Source organism: Marmota flaviventris, chromosome 3, assembly GCF_047511675.1.
Source record: "Marmota flaviventris isolate mMarFla1 chromosome 3, mMarFla1.hap1, whole genome shotgun sequence".
NCBI lineage: Eukaryota > Metazoa > Chordata > Mammalia > Rodentia > Sciuridae > Marmota > Marmota flaviventris.
The window spans coordinates 10,605,730-10,628,887 of record NC_092500.1 but is presented as its reverse complement, the minus strand read 5'-3'; the positions used below and the strand labels follow the sequence as shown (position 1 = coordinate 10,628,887).

The following is a 23,158-nucleotide window of genomic DNA, read 5'->3' as shown; positions in this document are numbered from 1 at the left end:
GTTTAATGTTCCTTAATGTGCAGCTTCTCAGTGACAAGGGCCCAGTGGCGATGCACGGGCTGTACATTCTGTGGCAGAGCAGCCGCCCCTCCCCCAGCCCTCAGAGAGGCGGGCGGGGGCAGGGGGCAGCTGTGAGAACATGGTCCTGGGTGTGCAAGAACACACGTTAGTGCCCAAGTGTCACAGGGGTGGGACATGACATTTACACAGGAGAGAACCAGAGACACACGCGAGGAGACACAAGGGGTACAGTGAGTGGAACGGGGGGGGGGGGCCACATGTCCATGTGTGGCCACGTCAAGACTGAGCTGGACAGGTTGGAGTCCTGTGGCGGCAGCTCGGCCATCCTGCAAGCTGAGCAGGCTGAGGACCAGATACCCCGTGTTCCTGGGGGAGGGACAGAATCTGCCCGGTGAGAACCTGGCTGTGCAAACCCACGCACAGGGGCAGGACCCAGACTCCAGGCAGGTGTTTACGACACAAGACACACACGAGACCCGCGAGTGGGGACACAGGAACACAGGGACAGACGGGAAGGCCCACAGCAGCAGGTTCAGGGCAGTGGAAGCTCTATCCCCCAGGCTCCCACAGGCTCGGCACAGGTGGTGACAAACTCAGGTCAGAACCCAAAACCAAGGCCCCTCATCAGAGTCCAGGATCGAGGAAGGCTCAGGATGGAGAGGGCCAAGTCCACCGCAGGCGCGGGGTCCAGCCGCTGGCAGCCTCCGCAAGGTGGGAGGAGGCCCGGACAGTGACGGCCTCAGGCCTCGCTGCTGCTGCTGCCACCGCCACAGCGGCCACTGCCCAGCTCCACCCACACGAGGCGCGCCTGTTCCTGCAGGATGCGGCCACGCACCACCTTGGCCAGCTCCTCGGCGTGGCTCCAGGCGTGCGCAGGCACCTGCGCCCAGGAGCAGGGCAGCCCCCAGAGCACCTGCTCGGAGCCACGACACTGCCGCAGCAGCTCCGAGTCCCGCCAGCCGGGCCGGCCCAGCAGGCCCCTGTCGAGAGAGGATGAAGGACAGTGGTCAGAGGCGCTCCCTCGGTGAACCAAGACCCGAAGAGTCAGAGAAGATGGACAAAGGGAGGCAGACAGAGAGACAGACAGAGGTGGAGACAGAGAGACATCCATGGAGAGGGCACCCCACAACACCGCACCTGACTTCCCGGACATTCTTCTCGGTCACCTCCACGTGGATCACGATGGGGTAGACCTCGCTCTGAACCAGCTCCCGCACGCCCCGCGCACCCAGCTCCAACAGGCAGTGCTTCTTCCCGGTGGAGAGAGACCACGTTTACCAGAGCCCAGGGATACCAGGGCCCCGCTACACCCGCCACCCCAGCACAGCCTCCCAGGTGCACAAACTCCGTCTCACCCAGAGGGACCCTACAAAGAAGGGAGACTGAAGACCTGAGCTCGCTGGTGACCTGGAGGAAGGTCCCCTCCCCACGTGACCTGGCCCACCTCATCTGCAGGTTGGAGTTAACCCCACCTCACCCACCACCCTGGAGCCCTGGCCATCTCCCAGGGTGGCAGAAAGTTCAAGAACAAGGACGAGCAGATGAGATGTTCCAACTCATCACGTTCAGGGTAACCCATATGAGGGCAACAGCCCCAACCCACCCACGTCACAGGTGAGGACACTGAGGATGCAGGAGGTGGCTCCGACGCTAGCTTGTGGGCCCAGGATGGCAGCCCAGCACCTACCTTCCCAACAGACTCCTGGATGGCTCGGATCCTGGTGCCCAGCCCGGGGGTGGCAGGCCGGGACTTAGGGGCCCCCGGCGCTGAGGGTGCACACTGCTCCTCCCCAGAGAGGCTTTCTGCAGAGGGACAGGGACAGGATGTTGCAGGGCCACAGGCCTGGCTGTCCTCCGGGTGGATGAGGATGGGGTAGACTGGCTGTCCTACTGTTCCCCAGCCTCCCCTCCCAGGTCACAGGCTCACCTGCTGGGCACACTTGGAAGTCCAGCCGGGAGCTGGGCAGGTCTAGGAGATTGCGGATGAGCCGGGGCGCCAGGCACTCGGGCAGCAGCACCACAGGCCGGAGGGCGGACACCAGCAGCGGCCGCACCAGGCTGTAGGGTTTGAGGCTCCGCTCGGGCTCTGAGGCAGGACGGGACCCACAAGAGATGAGAGTCCGGGCAGGGTCCCAGCTCTTGCTTCCCTTGACACTCAAAATAACTTCACCTCCTCGGCCACCTTCTGTCTTCCCTTCCTGGGTCCTGCTGCTGCTCCCACAGGTCCCCAGACACACACGCACACGCACACACCTGACACTGCAGGCTGGCCCCTCTTGCTGGGACCATTACAACAGGCTCCCCAGGGATCCTCTGCCTCACCCCTGCCCCCTAGAGGTCACTTTCCACTCAGCAGTCAGAGAGGCTTGGAAAGAATGTAAGTTCACATGACTCCCTGGTTGCCAGGCACCAGTGACTTCCCAGATCCCCAGGGCAAAGGTCACATCCTCTGCACAGGTGACATAGTCCTGCAGGAGAGACTGCAGCCCTGCCTGGCCACTGCCTTCAGACACCTCCAATCCCAGGGCTTCTGCAGGCCCTGTGGCCACCCGAGGCCTTGCCCCTGCATCCAGGTAACCCTCACTGCCCCCAGAGCCCAGGCCACACCTCCCCTGGTCCCTAGATGGGGGGGGGGGTCCCTGTCATGTTTCTACCACACTCTCCTGTGTCACACACGTCATGCTTTCTATCCGTGTCTGCATTGTGAACAGCTGGAAGCATCTGCCTCTCCCCAGACAGGGACCCCATGCAGAGGACCACCATGTCCCCTGGAACCCACACGCCTTACAGAGCAGATGCACGATGCCTACTTGCTGGGTTCGGAACCCACTCATCCTCCAAATACACCAAGCGCAGCCCTGTCTCCGCCTCTAAGTGAGTGGCGCCCTCTGCCTGGAGCTGACCCCTCTGCACCCTTGAAGGCCTCAGCTGAAGCAGTCTCTTCCAAAAGTCCCCCAGCCACCCCTGTCCCTCCCTCGAACGCTACTCTCATCTGGGCTCCCTCGCTCCTTCTCCCTGCTCTGGCCAATGGCCTCACTATGCTGCCTCCAGGACCCCCCTAGAGTCCTCCTGGCACCTGCCACCATGTGTGAGAAGCAACACTACAGCAGACAAGAGCAGCCCCAAAGTCACAGTCACAGCCACGCCCACGGCACCTGCCCACAGATGACCCACAGGCAACTTGGCCTACTCACCACCAGGGGGAGCCCCGTCTCCCAAGCCCACTCACAATAAGCCTTTCCAGACCAAAGGACCACCGTAGCCAAAGGACACATAAACGCACACACTCCTGGCCACGGGGAGTGACACGGGACACACCTTCCCAGCGGCACTCACCTGAGCAGGGCTCCAGCAGCAGCTGCTCTGGGGAATCCCCTGTAGGACCCCCCACGGGCTTGGGTCTCACCAGCCCAAGTGCTCGCTTCTTCAGCTGAGAGGACACAAAGAAAGAGTCACCTCCATCCCAACGTAGGGAGAGAGGAGAGTGGAAAGGACCCTGGGCAGAGCAGATCCCACGGCCAGCACAGCCCCCCAGCGGGGGGAGACCGGGAAGCAACCAGCAGAGCTGCTAGAGGTGCCTGGGGTGCACCCCCACTTTACAGATGAGGAAACCAAGGCCCAGAGACCTGGAGGAACCTCATGTCACAGAAGAGTCGAGCTTTGGTCTCTTCCAATGAATCAGCAAGGTGACATGGATTAACGAAACCAATGGCACTAATTACACGGCCACCTAACGAGTGGGGACTGCCTGCAACAGGGCAGCCCCGGGCTCCGGTGTGCAGGAATCTGGGGCCACAGGCTGTCTAGGAGGCAGGCAGAGCAATGTCCCCTTCACAGATAAGGAAAGCTGCCTCGGGGCTGGGCTGGAGCAGCAGGGAGGACAAGGTTCGGGTGATGTCCAAAGTCACCATCTTCCCAGAGCCGAGCTGAGCCCAGGCCCCTCTCCATTGGCTTCTGCCTGCTCCTCTCAATTTACCCACAGACACAATGAGGATGGTGGCCCAGCCCAGCCCTGGCCAGATGCCTGCTGTGTACCCCACATGCTCCCGGGCCCTGGCACACTCAGTCTAATCTCTCAACCATCCTGGACGGTGACATTGTTTTCCTCTTTGCTGGGCACATAGTAGAAGATCAACTAAGTCACAGGAAGGGCTGCAGGGGGCCTTCTCCTTGCTCGCTCCCCCAGAGCTGCCAGAACATGAGCCTGCCCCTCCCTTTGGACCCCAGCCTTGTCCTGCTCTCCCCGGGCCCTTTCCCTGCCCACCCAGACCTGCTTACATTACTGCGGGGACTTCGGTGCCGGCTGGAGGACAGACATTTTTCCTGAACTTCTAGGAGCTGCTGGGCTCTGTGGGAAGGAGACCTGTCATGTGCTTGTAGGGACAAGCAAGCCCCTCACTCCTCTTGTCCAGCCCCATCCCATCCCAGAGGATGGTGAGACACCGCAGAAGGAAAGGCAGCCCCGTCCTGGTCCTGGCCGCTAGTGGACCCCATGCCCAGGCTCCCTGCTCTGCATCACCTCTGATAATTGGGCACAGTGCCCCGGTCCAGGTCCCGCAGAGTGACGGGGTCCACCCGGGTGCAGAACCACTCCCGCCGCCGCTTGTGCGCTGGGTCCACCAGCCGCAGGATCTCCTGGGCTTTCACACAGAGGGCGTGGGGATCTGCGCGCTCGGGCAGGGCGAGGTTGGCTCGAATGTAGAAAGGCTCGGCCCCCGGCCCCTTCACCCAGGTGTCAAGGGCTTCGTGGAAGGACTGGCAGGCTGGGTGGAGGGGGCAGGTGCAGCAGGGGACAAGAGGAAGACGGTGAGGTCAGGGAGCAGCCTGGGGGACCCAGCCCTCCGATGGTCGAGCTGCCAGGACCCCACCTTCCTTCCTCCAGTGAGAGAGGGCGTAGGGGCTGCCCCAGGCCAGCCAGGACCCCAACCCAGACCTCTGGACTCCTAACACAGTGCTCCCCTCACAGTTAAGATGTGACCAAGGAGAGGCCAGAAAAGGGCCCCGAGCTGACAAAAAGAGGCCACAGCACGGCCAGGAGGAGGAGACAGGGGGACGCTCCCTCTCGGCCCTTCCTTCCCCACCTGCACCAGGCTGGAGGAGCTCTCCCTTGGGCCCCACGCGGTCACCTTCTAGGAGGGCGTGTCCCAGGCCCTCCCCAGGCCAGGCTTACCCGTGGAATCCAGCAGGAAGGGGAGTGTGGATGCCGGATTCCACGGCAAGGTTCTCTGCTGGGTTTCGGGGTCAAGGCCAGCCCCCTCCAGGCCAGTGGCCTCGGCCTTCAGCTGGGAAGAGATTTTAAAGGCGGGAATCTGTCAATGTGCCTCAGTCTGCCCCGCCTCCCAGCTCCCACCCAGTCAGATTTTTATTTACTTATTTATTTACTTTTGGCGGTACTGGGTGTAGCACCAAGAGCCTCCCACATGACAGGCAAGTCTCTACCACGGAGCTACATCCCCAATCTCGATCTCGGTGCAAACTTTTTTATTTTTATTTTTTTGAGACCGAGTCTCACTAACTTGCTAGGGTGGCCTTGGAGCTGAGATCCTCCTGCCTCAGCCTCCTGAGTGGCTGGGATTACATGTGCATGCCACTGCTGAGGCAGGACAGTCATGGAGCCTGCTTCAGCTTCAGCCAATACCCTGGAGCTCCACCCAGGGATCCTGCTCCACCAATCAGCATCCAGCCCTGGTTACCACACTGACCCCGCCCCCAGCTCCAGGGGAGGAGCCTCACCTCTCTGGGTTCTGTCCTGGCCGACCCGGGCCCCGACAGCACCCTCCGTACCACCGCCCCAGACCATCCGTCTCCAAGAAACGACAGACCATCCGAACCCTTGTCCTGGGCCTCCGGGCCTCCTGGGGGGCTCCAGCCAGACACTCGGATGGCCAGAGACCTGAAAAGGGAGAAGGGGGATGGGAATTACCGTCCAGCAGTGCTTTGGTACAGCTCAGGTTCGGTAGAGAAGGCACTGCTTCCTCCCCGCAGCAGGCCATGGTCGCGCCCCCGGCGGTGGCACTTGCAGTGCCCTCTGCTTGGAATGCCCTTCCCCCTCTGCTGTCCTTCAGAGCTCAGTCAAAACAGTCCCTCCAGAGCCCCTGCAGCACGCCCTCTGCCCATGATGCGGTTTAGCACTTTCTTTTCTTACATCCATCAAAAGAAGGCTTTCAGCCGCAGAGCCAGGCAGCCTGACTCCCCAGCACCAGCCCCGGGTCTGGCACGCAGCAGATGACTAATCAGTGCTGGTCATGCTCACAGTCCGGGAGGGGCGCAGCTAGACAACACAGATCAGAGGATGGCTCCAGCCGCTCGGGAGCACAGGGACGGGGAGGCTTCCAGGGGAAGAAGTACCTGGGCTGCACCCTGGTGAGGAACAGAGACGAAGACTTCGGAGACAGATGGAGAGGAGACGGAGGTCCAGGCAGAGCGTGGAGGACAGAGGACAGACTGCGTGGCAGATTCAACAAGGACAAGAGCGGAGCTGCCCGTGGCCAGCCACCAGGCTGGGCTCCTTGCCCTAAGTACTAATAAAGCATCCTGGGAAACGGCTCCCAGAAAAGAAGCCGGAGCCAGCCCGGGGAGGCGCGGAATGGGGGCATTGGCCTTCCTCGACAGCGCAGCCAAGATCCCCATGTGCCAGGGTCCTGCCTGTCCCTGGAGAACTGGGAAGCTCTTAGCAAGGCTCAGTGACAAACTCACCGAAGCCCTTCCATGCAACCCTGGCCATAGAGGGGGTGAGGCTAGGGTCAGAACCCTGGCCACTGCCACATGCATGCAGCTGCTCTGCCCCCTGCTGCCAGGACCCTAACCCAGCCGGCACCCCTGGGGAGCAGGAAGCTTCGTTCCAGGAGCAGGTCCCCGCCCTGCCTCCTCAGTCAAAGCAGAGAGCCAGGCCTGAGGTCAGGCGGGCAGGCAGCCACAGGCTGCGCGGGTGACATGACAGACCTGGGAGGCCTGAGACCTGGCCTGGCCAGTGGCTGGCGCAACAGTCTGGCTGCCAACCCCAGGGTCACCTGGGCCCCAGACTTAGGCAAAGGAGCCACTCCTTGAAGGTCAGTGACCGCATCCACGAAACAAGAATGACCACGACTCCCCTGTGCCCTGTGGGCGGGGGGCGCAGATGAACACAAAGACACCGCAGGGAACAGAGGGCCACGCAGGCCTGGGCCTCGGGGGCTGCAGACCCGGCCAGCTGAGCTCTGTCTTGTTTGTTCGGTTTGGTTTTGTACCAGGGATTGAACCTGGGGTGCTCAGCCATGAGCCTCACCCCAGCCCTGTTTTTTTATATTTTATTTAGAGACAGGGTCTTGCTGAGTGGCTCCGGGCCCAGGTAGACTCAACTATTGTCTCCGGACCCTTTTGTTTGAGGTGGTGTCGGGTGTGGTCAGAAAAGCTCGAGGGAAGCACCCTGGAGGGAAACGCAGGAACTCTGGGGCCAGGCTGGGGCCAGGCGGCGGATGCTGGGCGTCCACTCACCTCGTCCAACACACTGAGTTAGAACATGGACGCTCTTAGGACAGTGCCCGGCAAGAGATCCAGAGAAAGCAGCATTTCACGGTCGTCAGGTATGACTCAGAACAAGCACCCTCTCTGGCCTCGGCTTCCCCCCTGTTTCAAACCCACACACCAGTGACCATCACCACGGCCCCCAGACACCAGCCCAGCAAGCAGCTGCACCCAGGCCCTGCGCAGCCCGACCCCGCACAGCAGCGAGGCTGACCCTCGGCGCCCCCCGCTCTTCCTGCCCACCACCGCTGCTCCCCGAGGACCAGCTCTCCACGACCCCCTGCCAGCTCCTGAGGTCCAAGAGGACCCAGGGACTTCTCTGAGCCTCCAGAGAGCATGACACCTGCTCTCTGTGCTTCTCAAGGGTCCTCAGAGTTGGCCTGGAAGCTGCCGGAAGCAGGGACCCCTCAGATCCCCCAGCACCAGCCTCCCACAGCGAGCAGGAGCTCAGCCGCCAGGCCGACCCCCCCAACCCCGCCTGGGGGATTCTCCAGCCACGGGGTGAGGGCTCCCAGCTCCTCCCCTAAAAGGTCGGGAGGTCAGGTCACGGGCACACAGGAATGGGGTGAGTCGCCAGCTCGAGCAGCGACAGGCCAAGTGGCCCCAGAGCATGGTGGGAATGTCTCTAGGGCTGCTGTGTACCAGTTCAGGGACCCACAATGCAGAGACTCAAGCAGGTCACACAGGTCACTCCATCTAGTCCCCCGACACCTGTCACCACCCCGCATCAGAGGAGGGAAACTGACTTGCACGGGGAGGCTCAGCTGGCAGGCGCTGGAGGGAGGCAAAGACCTACGAGAACTTGCTATGTGAGGAGAAGGTTCTGGAACCACGTGAGGAGGGGAGAGGCAGGCTCTGCCTGGTCTCAGGGCACTCTTGCAGTGTTCCTGTCTCTCTCCCTGGCTGGCCATCCCAGCCATCCCCAGTCCCCCACCCTCCATCCCCTGCTCCATTCTGTCCAGCACAGAGGAGGGAGGGGCCCAGAGTGTGACCTGGGGGCAAGGACATCTGAGAGCTGACAGGTGTGGACAGCCGCCCTGAGCCAGCACGGTCCCAAGCAGAAAGAATGCAGGAACCTCCACCATGACCCCAGGGGACAGCACTACTGTGACTCTGGGAAATCAAGTGACCTGCCCGGAGCCCCAGAGCAGCAACCCAACGGCTGAGATCTGAGCCCTGAAGCTGGCCCCGAAACCCCTTCTTCCCACCTCGCCACAACACTGTCCTGGGACACAGATGTCCCCCCAGCCCAGGCTCCATTAGTGAGGCCCCCTGGCCTCTGTGCTGTCCACCTTCCTCAGCCACCCTGCCCCCGCTTCCATCTGGCTCTTCCTCCAACCCCTCCCCCCAGGAATAGCGTAGGCAATAAAGAGGGCCACGTGACAGGGGCCCAGCAGGCCGGGCCTCCTGCTCCCTCTCGCATCCTCCTGGCGCCCCCTGGACAGCAGCCAGGACCCCTGCTGCAGGCCGAGCAGGAGGAAGGAGGAAGGGCCAGGCAGGCAGGAAGGGAGGCACCTCCGCCCCTTCCCCCGCAGCCCAGTGCGTCCTGCACCGGCAGAACAATGTGGCCCTGGTGAGGGTGGGGGCGGGGGCCTGGACAGGGGCCTGGCAGAGCGGCCTCCCGGAGGCAGGAAGGCCCTGGTCCCTGATTTGCTGTGCGACCTGAACCTCTGTGCCCAGCAGCACATGTCCCAGCTCTGGCATTCAAACCCTTTCCAAAACCCAAGTCCAATCAGGTCCCTGTGGACCTGGCCCTGGTACTTCTCAGCTGTGTGACCTTGGGCAAGTTTCTTAACCTCTCTGAGCCTCCGTTTCCTCCTCTACATCCAGAGACAGTCCTAATGCCTGTTCCCAGGACAGAGAACGCTGTGAGCAGCGGCCGCTAGCCTTGCCTTCATAACACCTGCCCTCCCAGGCCCTCCTGAGCGCACAAGCCAAAGTCCAGTGCCCCTGCCTGACTCAGACTTGGCCTCCCCATCCCCCCCACCCCCTATCCCCCACCCCCGCCCCGTCCTCCCTGGTCACCACACACTCCGGCCCCTCCCTGAGCCTCTGCTGTCTCCACACTGCTCTCCCTGCAGGCTGGCTCTTCCAGGCTGGGTTCAAAGGTGGCATTCTAGGCTTGGTCCCCCTGCTCCCCTCCCCCCTCAGATCCACCGGCTAGTGAGAATAGGGGGTCACCAAACTGGACTCTGCACCAACATTTTGTGACTCCTTTTTTTGGGGGGGCAGGGTACCAGGGATTGAACGCAGGGAGCCACACCCAGCCCTATTCTTTGTATTTTATTTAGAGACAGGGTCTCGCTAAGTTGCTTGGGGCCTCACCAAGTTGCTGAGGCTGGCTTCAAACTTTCCATCCTCCTGCCTCAGCCTCCAGAGCCACTGGGATTCCAGCATGTGCCACCCTGCCCAGTGTGACTCCTGTTTCGACTCATGGCCAGCCCAGCCACGGGGCTCCCAGAGCAACCCCAGGCCACCCGCAGCAAGAAGTCCAGCTGGAAGACTCAGACACGCGGGGCTCAGCAGGGAAGACGGGCAGGTGGGCCGCTGGGCAAGGACCGCTCACGAGAAGAGCTACTGTTCACTAAGCACCTACTACATGCCTGTCAGAGCTGGAGACTTCAGAACACGGTGCCTCTTCACCAGCGAGGAAACTGGGGCCCAGGGAGGAACAGGGGTGCTCAAGCCACGCAGACAGCGCAGTGGGAACGAGACTCGAACCCAGGTTCTATGGGTGCTACAAAGCACAGAAGAGGGGCGCAGCCTGCTCCCCCGCATGCAGCGCACGCTCAGCCCGGGCCCCTGCCCACCTGTTGAGGTCCAGGCCACAGCCACGGCCCAGGAGGGCTTCTGGCTTTCCCAAAGGCCACACGCTGTCGGAGGAGGAGGACGAAGAGAGGCCGGGGGACCAGGGCTTGAGCGTCACACTCCCTGGGAAGGAGAGTGAAGGTCGGGCTGGGCCTGGGAAGCAGAGCGGCCCAGGTTCAGGGGCGACCTTGCAGGTGGAGGTCCCGGGAGCGCCCGGCCCGCGGGCTCAGAGCTGGGGCAGGACTGAAGCCCCTCACTGCACGCCCAGGAGCAGGGGCCGGGACTGGGCACCGGAGAGCCCAGGAGCCTCCCAAGCAGGCCTCCTGTCTGGCCAGGGCACAGTGCAGCCTCGGAAAGGGGACACAGGCCAGAGGCAGCATGGCCCCTCCCACGATGGCCCTCCCCGTGCCCCAGGGTGCCCAGGGCTGTTACCTGTGATGTCCGACATGCTGCTGAAAGACCTGCTCAGAGAGGGCGGGGAGGGGACAGGAGATGTGACTCAGTGGGCACTATTCCCCACTCCCCCTCCTGCCCCCCAGCCACCAAAAGTCCCTCAACCCCCAAGCAAATCCAGGCTGGACCTCAGTCAAGGGCCCAGGCGCAGAGCACCAGTGCCACCCAGCTGCCCTGAAGTCACAGGGCGAGAGGTTCATGTCCTGGCCTGTCCTTCAAGGCCACCTCCTCCTGGAAGCCTCCCCTGACCACTCCCTCCCTCCCTCCCTCTCTACCCGTCATCATGGCTCCCAGGGTGTCCCCCCAACTAGGCCACCCTCCTCCACACCTGTGATTCACTCAGATCAAACCCCCCCACCATCCCACCTCCCTTGGCAAAGGGCTAGATCAAGGGCCACCTGTGGGGGACAGCTGTGCTGAGGGACACAGCCCAGAAGGCAGGAACCTCCTCCCCTTGGTCTGGGCCACCGGCAGAGGTGACAGAGGTTTTCTGGCCCCTCCTTGCTGCTGATGCCCAACCCCGGGGCACAGCCTTCTCCCTGAGGCCCGTGGCCCCCAGAAACACCCTCGCACCCTTGGTCCCGAGCATGGGCTTCCCCTCGGGTGACTTTCCTGTCTGGAGCTGGGCCGGCCCACGCTGCCCTCCGCCTGCTTTCTTCCTGCCGCGCTGGGGACGAACCCAGGGCCCGAGCCCACGGGCCAGCACCCACCAGGCCTGGTCTAGCCTGACCCCCGACTGGGCCCTCCTGTGACTCCGTCCCCGAGCTCCAGCCATTTAGGGGAGGTGACACCTGGACCTGGCTCTGGCCCTAGGGCTGCGGGGGCGTCTGTGCAGGAAAGGGCACCCACCTCCCTGGGCGGCCACTGCCACTTACCTCTTAGGGGGTTCAGGGTCCTCCTCGCGCTGCCGCCGGAGGATGGAGCCGGCGCTGGGCGGGAAGGGCAGGATGGAGAGCCGATTGATCTCCTTCTCGCTGTCGGTGGCCTCCTCCTGCGAGGCGGGGACAGGGCCGGGGTCACCCCACCGCAGCCCCATCCCAGCCCTCAGTGCACCCGGCCGGGGCCCCTCCACAGACGAGCCCCGGGCACAGGAGCCACTCTCCTGGCGCCCCGGCCTCGGCCACCACACGTGGCTCTGGGGGAGCTCAGAGAAGCTTCCTGGCCCCCGGGGCCTGGGTCCTCCCTGTGAAGTGGGCAGCTGGCGCCTGGACACCACTCTGTGTCGGCAACTCTAGGACATTTTCGGTCCCCCCCCCATGTTTGGGTAGGTGGGCATCTTACCGAGGTGTGGGGCTCAGATCCCCCGCTGAAGGCCACTTCCCCGGCGGCTTCGGGGCCCACCGGCGGGGACGGGAACTCGCTGAGGCTCCAGGTGCTGCTGAGGTTGGAGCACAGGGAGTGGGAGGAGGCACAGGCCTGGAAGGGAGGGGGAGGAGGGAAGCCAGTGGAGCCCAGGCCCGCCACGGCATCTACCGGGCCAGGCAGGGACACAGCCAGGGCACAGGGAGCAGACACTGGCCCTCAGGCCGCCTTGAGGGGGAGACAAATTGCAAACCAGCAGATAGAAACGGAATCACCCCAAAATCACCCAAGCAGTGAGACAGCAGAAGGAAGGGGTCCCCACCCAGTCTAGAGCATCGGAACGCTCCCCAGAAGTCAGGCCGAACTGAGAACCAGGGATATGTAAGTGCTAAGTAGGCAGAGCTGGGGAGGACAGGCCGGGCAGGCAGAAAGCATGTGCAAAGGCCCCGAGGCAGGACTGTGACCCATTCCAGGAATTCAAACACTGAGAGCCAGAGAACCAGACTAGAGGGAAGGAGGGGTCCAACCTGCAGGGCCTCTTGACAATAGGAGCTCGTCTTTACCCAAGAGCAAAAAAGGCCACTAAGGGTCTTAACAAGGGAGGGACCAAAGATCTGTGCCTCCTTCTATTCCTCCAGGCCCCACTGCATGGAAGCCAGGGCTCAACTGAGCTCATCTATAGGCAACCCTGATGGGGAGGGGCACGGTGGCAGCCAGGGAACGAGTGTCTGATTTACAAAGGGTAGAAGCTGGCTCCGGGGCTACTTGGCTGTGTGAGCTTGGGCAAGTCCCCAACCCTCTCTGGGTCCTGTACCATGAAGGTGCAGACCAGCTGCTCTTAGACAAGACTAACGTGGGCCTCGGGTCTCTGAAGCCCAGGTGCATTCCTCGAGGCCCTCAGCCAGCAGGCCTGCCCAGGCGTGCCCAAGGACAGGCTTCAAACCCTTGGTGTCCCAGGAACGACCTCAAAACTCGGAGATCCACGTCCCCATCCTGCTCACCAACCCCCACTGCTCCAGAGCCACCCAGGCTCCCCCGGCACCCAGCCTTCCTCCTGGGACGCCCGCTGCCCACCTGGAGGCAGGGGCCGCCCTGGGTCCGCTGCAGCTGCGCCTCGAGCAGCGCCTTGGCGCCCTCCAGGCTGGTGCGCGTGCTCAGCAGCTCGTCCCGCTCGGCCTCCAGCTGCCGCACCTGCTTCCGGTACTGGTCCTTCTCGATGAGGCTCTGTGAGTACTGCAGCTGGACCCTGTCTCGGCTCTGGATGGCCTGGGGAGAGCGTGGGAACACTGAGGGGCCGCCCTGGCTCCGCTCCAGGGCCCCCCCGACCTCAAGAAAGGGGTCGGTATCAGGAACGGCTGCTATCAGGCCTGAGTGCTGGGCCCTGTGCTAAATATCAGCTCATTTAACCCTCACTAACAGGACCAGGAACAGTATCATCACATCACTGCACATGGGCTGACCCTGCAGCCGCGGCAAAGCTGGACTCCAACTCAAAACGTCTCCAGCAGTCCTACTGTGTGCCCTGGGCTTCGCTCCCAGTCCCGATCAGCGCAGGAGCCATGAGCCAAACCCACCCCGTTCCATCCAAAGCACTTTCCTCCACAATGGAGAGGAGGGTCCCTGAGAGGCGGGCACATGGCCTGGTCCTGCCCCTCTACGGCTCTGAAGGAGTTGGGGACAGAGGCCCCAGGGCTGGGAGCAGCCTGATGATGTATATGATTGCTGGGCCTCACCCCAGACCACCTGATCAGGACACCCCAAGACGAAGCCCCAGATCTGGGGCAATTCTAACGTGTAGCCTTCTCTTCACGGGACTCAAACTTGGCCACAAATAAAACCCTCCGTCCCCCCCCCCAACCCTCCCCCTGGCATGGGGAGCCAGCCTCCAGAAGGCAGCAGGGGCCTGGGGCCTCACACCCCACAGCCTCTACAGGAGGCGGGGCTGCGGGGCCCAGGGACGGGGGCCAAAACTTCTCAGAATTCCTTCATCAGCAAATACTTGCAGGCACCTCCTCTGCGTTGGCCTTGTCCTTGGCATGGAAAGAACAAGGGATTCAGGCGGGTAGGACACCAGGACCAGCTTTTAAACCGACCCGGGGCTCAGGTGAGGCAGCGGGCGCTGGGCATGAGGAGGAACCCCCAGCCGCGCTCTGGCAGCAGCCTGGGGACCGCCTCGGACTCAAAGGGTGTGAGGGCCCAGCTCAGCTGCCGGGCCGCGTGACCTCAGGGAGGCCGCTGACTTGGGTCCCTGGGTCCTGAGCAACCAGGGCATTCGGCCTCCGAGGGCTCCTAGGCCCCAGGACACCAGACCTGCTGCCGTCTCAGGGCTTTGCCCTCCAGCGTGCGCACGGCCCTTGTCCCTGGCTCGTGGCCTACCTGCCCGTCCTACAGGGACCAGCACCGTCCACTCCCCCTCCGCCCCGGCGCCAGAACCAGCCGTGGGACCAGGGCCTGCGAGCGCAGACGGGCCTCACCTGGTCCCGCTCCTTCTCGATCTCCTCCAGCTGGGCCAGCACGGTGGCCATGCGGTGCTTGTACAGGTCGCAGTCTTTCTGCAGCGTGCGGTGCTTGAGCCGCAGGTCCTCCACCTCCTGCAGGTACTGAGGTGGGCAGGCGGGGCGGGCTCAGGCCACGGCGCCAGGGCAGGGGACGCCGACCAGCAGGCACTCCACAGGTCCAGGAAGAGAGGCCGGAGCCCTGGCCACGACGGCCCGCCTCCCCTCACTGGGCCTTAGCTGCCTCGTCTATGAACTGGAGCTGACCATAATGGTGACACCCCAGGCCAGCTCGGCCTCCACGGAAACTGCAACCTGTGGCCGCCGGACCCCTCTGCCTGTCCCCCAGCACCCGTCACCACCTGCCACATGAAAGAACTCCCCAGGATGACGTGTGGCCCCTGCTCCCCTCCCCGGCTAGGACTCCCCTCCATGGGAGCAGGGCCTGGGTTTGTTCACTAAGAGTCCCAAGTGCCACAGGGTCTCCTGTCAATGGCTGAGACAAACGGACGCAGCGCTCTCACCCCTGCCCAGAGACGCCTGGGGAAGGCTGCGGCTGGACAGGACCCCAGGAGCCAGGCGCCGACAGAGGGCGGCGAGGTGGGCGTCCACAGAGGAGGGCGTACCTTGTCGCGCAGCTCCTCGGCCCACTGCAGCTCGCCCTGCATGGCGTGCAGCTTCTGGCACAGCTCCTGCCTGCTGTCCTGCGCCTCCCGCCAGTCATGCTCCAGGATGTCCAGGAGGATGCGCTCGGAGCCCGGGCCCCCCGGCTGGCTGGCCTCCTGGGGACCAGAGTTCAGGGCCCCTCAGCATGCAGCCCCAGCATGCAGCCCCCACGGTGGGCGTGGGGACAAGGGAGCCGCATGGGCCTCAGGCCGACCCCACCCCGGCTCTGCCACCTTGGCCTGGGGCCCTGAGCTGAACCAGGTGCCCTGCGTGGCCCACAGGGACATCTGGGCTACAGAGGTGGGTGCAGTAGCTTGGATCAGCTCCCCGGGGCCTCTTCCTGAAACGACCCCTGGCCACTCCCTCTTGCCCTGGCCCCCACCTGGCATCACTAGGGAAACACACAAGCCAAGGCCTGTCCCTCCCCCTGACTAGGGTCTCCAAGGGGCTGACCCTGGGCCCCAGATCCAGCCCCAAGACCCACCCAGCCAGGACCCCAGCCCCATGATATGCGCCAGCTCCCACCCCCACTTCCTATGTGGAACCTGAGCCAGGACGAGGCCCAGCTGCCCTGACCTGCCCAGGGACACCAAGCAAGGCCTCGGGGGGCTCAACCTTCAGAGTCCCCGACTCCTCTACAAAGTCCAGGAAGCCCAGGGCCCTCTCCCCAGGAAATGCCCGCACACAGCAGCAGGAGCAGTGTCCCGGGACTCGGAGCCCTCCGGAGGTCCCCCACAGTCCCCAGAGTGATCAGGCAGGACGAGCAGCACCGTAAGGACCCTGGGCTCAGAGGCCAGGTCAGGCGGTGGGCCAGGACTGCACCCAGACCTCCGAGCCTGGTTCTGAACCCCTTGGCTGTCCAGGCCTCGCGAGGACAGGTGAGCAGCAGGGGCACTCCCCGGGGCTGCCCAGGCCACCCGCGCCAGCCCCCACCTGCTGGAGTCCCTCCTGCAGCTCCTGCAAGGACGCCGTCAGCCGCTGGTTCTCCGCCCGCAGCTCCGAGACCAGGTCCACACCGTCCTGCTCCTGCTCCTTGTCCTTGTCCTTGTCCTTGTCCTTCTCCTCGGCCCCAGGGAGCGGCCCCCTGGCCCTCCGCAGCAGCGTACACTCTTCCTCCAGCCGGCTGACCTTCAGCTTGAGCTGATCCACCTAGGGCCCGGGACAGGGGTCATCCCAGGGAGGGGCCGCGGGGAGCCACTGCGAGTTGGGGGCGCTGCTCCCAGATTCCCACAGGGGCCCTCGCGGGGGTCCTCCAGGGACCCCCCTGTGAGGAAGGGCTGGGCAGCTCAGATGAGGGGCTAATGGGGCGGAAGAAGGTGGGCATCAGCCCTCCTGGGGTGCTGCTGGGTGGGTGTGCTGCACTACAGCCCCCCCATCTGCCGCCGGTCCTGAGACGCTGCGTGCAATCAACTTAGCCCAGGATCAAGGTGACACAGGAGGGCCACCTGAGGTTAGGGGACCAGGGTCTGGGCCCAGCTCTGCCTCAACTGCAGGGGGCCTTGGGCAAGGCATGGCCCCTGGCTCTGCCTCCATCTCATCTGCATCGGGAGGAGGGAGGGGGACAGAGGTGGGTCTGAGGGTCTCAACCACCCCAGGAGCCGGCACGTCCCCTCCGACCCCAGCTCCAGGTGCACCCTCAACAAGATCCCGCACCACAGCCGCAGCAGAGGCCGCGGGCTCAGCCGGCCCCGGCACCCCAAGGTCTGGATTTCGGTTTCACCACCTTTAGGCTCCACCTGCGGAGCCAGCCGCCCAACTCCCTGTGCCTCAGCGTCCTCCTCAGTAAAATGGGGCCAGCCGGTCCCCTCCCCCACACCCCCAAAGTTACTCCAAGAATCGAATGAGACAGTGAGTGGACAGACGGTGACAGCCCCCACGGATGTGACCTGGTGACTTCGATGGTTTCATTAAACCCCAGCAGGCGGCCACCAGACGGCTGTGTGGCCCAGGGGAGGCTGGGCAGCTGGCGATGGCCGCTTGGCTGAGGGCAGACACGCGTGGCCAGCCTGCTGGATAGCGAGCGCGCTCGGCCACTGCGTGTAATCTTCCAAATTCCTGTGGTCCTGAGGGGGCCAGATGCCATGAGAGTAGAAGCAGGTGGCAGGCCAAAAAACTGAAGTCATTGTTAGGGACAGTCACAGTGACCTCTGGGGCTACGTTCTGAGTGCCAACGTCTGGTGTCTTTTAGGAGAGCCTGGCGCATCTTGGAGAGTGACCTGCTCTTCCCCAGCCCTCAGAATGGCGCCCACACCCTGCGGCTCGGGAGGCGGGGCCAGGCAGCCCATGAGCTCCCTAGGGCGCCTCCTCCACAAAGAATCACAAAGAAATCCCTGAGTCCGCATCTCCGTGCACTCACAAAACATGCTTTGTGACCCACCAGAGGACAGTCTCAAAGGCAGGCCTGGCCACGCCCTTTACGGTAAAGCACAGCCTCACTCCACAGCCTCCTGGCTGACCCTCGGCCAGCTGGCTTCCCTGATGAACTCAGAGCACTGGACACCTGCAGCTCCTGCCAACACCAGGAAATGCAGGTACATTTAATCCCAGGGCACAAACTCACTTAGCACCAAATGACAGCACTGGTCCCTCGAGTTTATGCTGCTCAGAAATAACGGCTCATTAAATTCGCACCTTATAAAACACAGTATTAAAACACAACCGCCACCCACTGCCCACGGGGGAGGGGACCCACCTGCCATGCCCAGCACACGTGCACACCCACCACGGCAGGGGACCCAACCACAAATCCACCCAGACCACACCAGGCCAGGCGAGGCCTCTTCCAGGCCACCGCCGCCCCCCCCGCCCATCCCGCCCCGGCCAGTGCTGGCCTCTCTGAGCAGCAGGTTCTTTGCTAGTCTAGAAAAAGAGGATCCCCTCTGGGTGAAAAGAGGGGATCCCACTTGCCACCCAGAACCCCTCAGTGACGCACAGGACAAGGTCAAAATTTTTTCAATCTGGGGAACTTTGAAAAAGGCTCTAATCAACTTCTCTGTGCCTCAGTTTCCCCCTCCAGAAATGGAGACGACAGCCGAGCCCCCCCCCCCTGCAGCACAGGGCTGCTGTGAAGGGAGAGGGTTTGTGCCCAGAAGACATTTAAAACGAAGCCTGGTGACCCGGGGCGCTTTATTGTATTTTGCAGGGTGCGGGTACCGGGGATTAAACCCAGGGGCACCCAACCACTGAGCCCCATCCCCAGCCCTATCTTGTATTTTATTTAGAGACAGGGTCTCACTGAGTTGCTAAGGGCCTCACTTTTTCTGAGGCTGGCTTTGAACTCACAATCCTCCTGCCTCAGCCTCCCAAGCTGCTGGGATTACAGGCGTGTGCCACAGCACCCAGCCCAGGGTGCCTTATAATTGCAATGTCATCCTCATCTGTGACCTCTTGCTGAGGATGGGTAAACTGAGTCCTGGGGCGGGAAACCTCACCCAGACCAGACTGTTCATTAGTGGCAGAGCCAGGTCTAGGACACACATGGTGGCCCTGCCCACCACCCTTCAGAAAGCCTCCCCCTCATGCCAAGCACCAAGCAGAGTCCTCACCATCACCTCACAATAGCAAACTAGGCACCGACACCCTCAAGTAGGACCAGCTGCCTGGACCCTCCGACATGTAACCTCAACACTCTGATCAGGACTCCCCTTTCCAAACCTCAACCCACCCAGCAAGCACCGAGCACCCAGTGCCCCCCACACACCAACCTTCATTCATCCACAGGAATCAGCACCCCCAGCAACAACCACTGGGGGCCTGTCACCCCAGCCACTCAGGAGGGTGAGGCAGGAGGATCACGGGTTCAAGACCAGTCTCAGCAACTTAGCTAAACCCCATCTCAAAATAAAAAATAAAGGGGCTGCGGATGCAGACGCTGGCCTAGCATGCATGAGGCTCCACCCCCAGCAGTGCTGGGGAGAGAAAAAGATCGCGCTGCGGAGTCCCACACAGCACTCCAGGAAACAGCCTACTGTGTGCTGCTGGCCCTGGTATTAGCTCATTTGTCCTTTGGACAACTCCCAGTGGCGGCTGACACTCGTATTGTTCCCTGCTAAGACCCCATAAGAAGTCACAAAATTGAGCTCGGTTTCGGGGCCTGCAGGAGGCCACCTCGCACTGCTGGAGAGGATTAGGTGAGGTTTCACTGGACAGGGAGCAGGCAGAACAGCATCCTGGGAAGGAAGCCAGCACCACTGCCAGGTGGCCCCAGTTCAAAAGCAGGCCGCATGCCTCCTGGCCGGGAGACCAGGAGCGATCCCTGCACAGTCTGAGCCTGAGCGTCTGTTTAGCAAGGAACCTGGTGCACGGTGCTCTGGGGAGGATTAGATGACATGACGCGTGTAACTGTGTGGCACGTCGACGGCACTCGATCATCACAACAGGCGTGGCTCCAGCCAGCAGATTTTCAGCGCTGTCTCTACCAGGCCTAGCACCTGAAATCCCCGGGCTCACAGTCGCTGAGTCCCCACAACCCGAGGTCTCTCCCCCGGGCACTGTGCACACGGGGGCGAGGTACTTTCTGGTCATGGAGGCTGTCCTGTGCACGGAGGATGTTTGAAGGCCTCTACCCACTAGATGCCACCAAGGCAGAACATATTGGAGCTGGACCCACCGTTTGAACAACGAAGCAAGAACACGGGGTTACAGCAGGCCCAGGGCGGCTCAGGGACGCAGGCTGCCTTCCCGGGTGCCACGTGTTCTGCAAAGGTCACCCCTCCGCACCTGCCCCAGCCCCGGCCCCACCGCCTACCGCCAGCTGCAGGTCGCGGCTGCGCAGCACGGCTGAGTTCTTCTCCTCGCTGAGCTGGGCCAGGCGCATGGCGATCATGTAGTTCTCGTCCTTGAGCCGCAGCAGCTCCAGGCTGCCCGCCTCCCAGTCCTCCCGCAGCCGCTGGCAGCGCTCCTGGGTCTGCTGCTGCTCCCGCAGCCGCTGTTCCAAGCCGGCCCGCTCCTCCTCCAGCGCCCGGCCCCGAGCCTGCAGCTGCTGCTCCCGCTGCAGCTGGCTCTTGCGAGCTTCCCGCAGCCTCCGCACCTCCGTCATCAGGAACTGGGTCAGGCCCTCGGGTCCTTCCTCATCTGCCAAGACAGGAGACAGGACACTCAGGGGGGGACAGCAGATTACACAGAAAAAAACAAGCGATAACACGAATAGAGAGAGATCCTGGAATATATCTTTGTAATTTGAGGATAGAGAAGACCTTCCTAAACAAGACACAAGGGGCTAGGGCTCTAGCTCAGTGGGTAGAGTGCTGGTCTCGCATGCACAAGGCCCTGGGTTCAATCCCCAGCACCCAAATAAATTAATTAATTACATAAAGGCATTGTGTCCATCTACTAGAAAAAGTATTTGGGAAAAAAAATATCCTAAACAAGACACAAAAATCCAAACGTTACAAAAGAAAACAGACAAATTCATATAAAAATCTTTAAATCTCTGAAAAAATGAAAGATATAACCATGTCAAAAGAAAATCAAATTAAAATATAAGATATACAACAAATGACTCGGTTGTTATATATAAAGAGTTCCTACAAATCAATAAGAAAAAAGCAAACAACTGAATAAAAATATGGGCAAAAACTATCCATAAGCATGTCCCAAAATAAAAGTGGCCAACAAACACAGGGAGAAAAGATCGATTGCCACTAACATTTGGTGACTTCATTTTTTTGCACTAAATATACACCTATGTCAACTCTATAAGGTAAATACTACTATGGTGTCCATCATTGCCTGACATAACATTTAAAATGTACATACACCTTGAGAAAATCTATTTCAGAAACTCTCCCCAGTTTAGAAAGTGAGAATTGCACAGAGATGCACACACAAGGTGTTCTCAGCACCCCACAACAAAACTGGAAAAAAGAACTAGATGTCCATCAACATGGGATGGGTCACATGCATTAAGTGACAAGTTCACTAATGAACATTACGCATATACTTAAAACAAGGGTAACAGACATGGAAAAATCACAGAAATAAGCCATTCTGAAAAACAGCCAGATACTGGACAACAGATGCCACCCCAGTGTGTGCGTGTGTGTGAACGCTAAGACAGGGGAGCTCACAAAAGTGCCACCTGCAGAACAGAGCTGGAGGAAGGAGGAAAGATCTAGCTTCTCTTTTTACTGACATCATCTGGAGCCTCTAAATTCTTTACATACAAAACTATAAGCCCATGTAGGCTGGCCAATCAAGTCTGAAAACAATACTGGGCAGAGTGAGGTTAGGCTACACAGGTGGGCTCTGAACAAACTGGAGTAGAAACCGAGCCCCACCCTCAGCCAGCCACGGGCCCCTGGGAAAACCACGTCAGCCTGTGCCTCGGTTTCCCTATCTGACCAAGAGCAATATCAGGGTGCCTCCCTGTGGTGCAGAGGCTCGGTCAGATCCACTCACCAAGGATCATGGAGCAGCGCTGGGCGGGTTCCCGGCCCGTTAGCAGCCTGAAGTGCTCCGGATAGTAGAACTCCAGTGCTTCCAGGAAGGCCTCATAGCCCCTCTTGCCCCGGCAGCGCAAGATGTCCATGAGTCGCCCTGTGGGGTGCACCCAGGGGTCAGGATGAGGGCAGCCCCCACGGGCTGCTTCTTCCCCACCATGCTTAAGGGCCCACGTTCCCCAGATTTCTGAGCTGATGACACACTCACAGGGGCCTGTCCCAACAGATCAGGGAGGAGAGCCGCCTGCCAGGCCAGGAGAGCCAGAAACCCCCTCCACAATGGCACCTGTGGAACAGCGGCCAACACCCCCGCCCCACCCCCACCCACAGACAGATGCCGGTCAGCAATGGCCCAGAGAAACCCCTCCGTCCCCCAAAGCAGAGTATTTCTGCCCTTAGCCAGAGCCAGAATTCCACGGTGGGACTCCAGTGCCTTTGCCAGCTGTAGTTCAAAGACACCCTGCGAGGGAGGACCCCCATAAAACCGAGATGGGTCTTGAGCCCTTGAGGAAAAACAACTCTCCAAGGAGCACGTGGCACACGGGAGGGGGCAGGGGAAAACAAGAAGGCCAAAAGGCACAGGAGAGATGCCAAAGCCACCAGCTGTAACCAGGAGGTCCCAGGTCTAGCGGGCACCAGCAACCACATCCAAGCCTCTCCTCTAATGTAGGTTCGGGAAGTGAGAAGGAACCCCAAGGTAGGCAGACCCCTGACGGAGTGGGCCCCGCGACCCACCGGGCAAGAAGAGTGGCTCGGAGGAGATGGGAGGTGGGCGCCCCAAGCAGCCCACTCCACGGACGCGGAGACTGCAGCCCAGGGGAGCAGAGCCCCGGCCCGGCGCCCCAGGTCTCCATGCGCTGCACTCAGGGATCCGTCCCGCCCGGGGAGGCCCGGCCGCGCGCGGGGCGCCGACCCCGCAGCTCACCGGTGCGGTTGACGCGGCACGGGAAGCGGTAGGTGCTCAGCACCTCTTCCTCGTCCTGCTCGTCGATGACCCGGCACTGGCGCAGATACGGCGTGAGCTTGGCCGGGTTCAGGGCGCGCGTCAGCCGGTGCCGGACGCCTTCGATCCGCTCCCACAGAGCGTCCTCCTCCGCCTCGGACCCCGAGCCGGCCGCGGGCTCCTCCTCGGCCTCCCCCGCCTCGGCCGGGCCGGGCATGGCCGCGTCCTCGGGGTCTGCGGGCGAGAGGCGCGGGGGATCGGCAGGGCGCCCGGATCCCACCCCGGGGCGCCGCCCGAGCCGCCCCGCGCGCGCCGGCCGCTGTGCGCCCCGCGCCGGACTCACCCCGCGCGCCGCGGCCTCGCGCTCCCGGCTCCGCGCTCGGGCGGCGGCTCCGCCGGCGCAAGGGGGCGGTGCCCTCGGCGACCCCGGCTCCGCCCCCGTCCCCGCGGCCGCCCGGGCCGCCCCACATCGCCGCCCGCCGCCGCCAGCGTCCGCCGCCGGCCACCCGCACGTCCGCCCTCCCGCC

General features: G+C 62.2%; 1 protein-coding gene across 2 annotated transcripts; it reads right to left on the bottom strand.

The window, feature by feature from the left end:
* Positions 1 to 23,021, bottom strand: Card10 (caspase recruitment domain family member 10). Of its 2 annotated transcripts, none has more exons than XM_071609505.1 (21): positions 22,975 to 23,021; positions 22,614 to 22,865; positions 21,648 to 21,785; positions 19,996 to 20,321; positions 16,182 to 16,397; positions 15,209 to 15,364; positions 14,562 to 14,687; positions 13,162 to 13,353; positions 12,067 to 12,201; positions 11,661 to 11,776; positions 10,765 to 10,793; positions 10,335 to 10,455; positions 5,755 to 5,914; positions 5,192 to 5,303; positions 4,541 to 4,784; positions 4,300 to 4,369; positions 3,358 to 3,451; positions 1,949 to 2,107; positions 1,709 to 1,824; positions 1,159 to 1,271; positions 1 to 1,001 (listed from the first exon to the last, which is right to left on the bottom strand). In XM_071609505.1, the coding sequence occupies exons 2-21, from the start codon at positions 22,846 to 22,848 to the stop codon at positions 761 to 763; spliced, it is 3,099 nt and encodes a 1,032-aa protein (XP_071465606.1). In that variant the 5' UTR covers positions 22,849 to 22,865; positions 22,975 to 23,021; the 3' UTR covers positions 1 to 760. The 2 variants fall into 2 exon arrangements, with proteins under 2 accessions (XP_071465606.1, XP_071465607.1); XM_071609506.1 differs by having other exon boundaries at positions 1,159 to 1,268.
* Between the last annotated feature and the right edge of the window lie 137 nt (positions 23,022 to 23,158).

Coding starts and splice junctions, on each gene's coding strand:
- Card10 (XM_071609505.1), bottom strand. CDS start 22,848: ATGCCCGGCCCGGCCGAGGCGGGGGAGGCCGAGGAGGAGCCCGCGGCC. Junction 5,304..5,754: donor CCAGGACAGAACCCAGAGAG/GTGAGGCTCCTC, acceptor ATCTCTTCCCAG/CTGAAGGCCGAGGCCACTGG. Junction 1,825..1,948: donor CTTCCAAGTGTGCCCAGCAG/GTGAGCCTGTGA, acceptor GTCCCTCTGCAG/AAAGCCTCTCTGGGGAGGAG.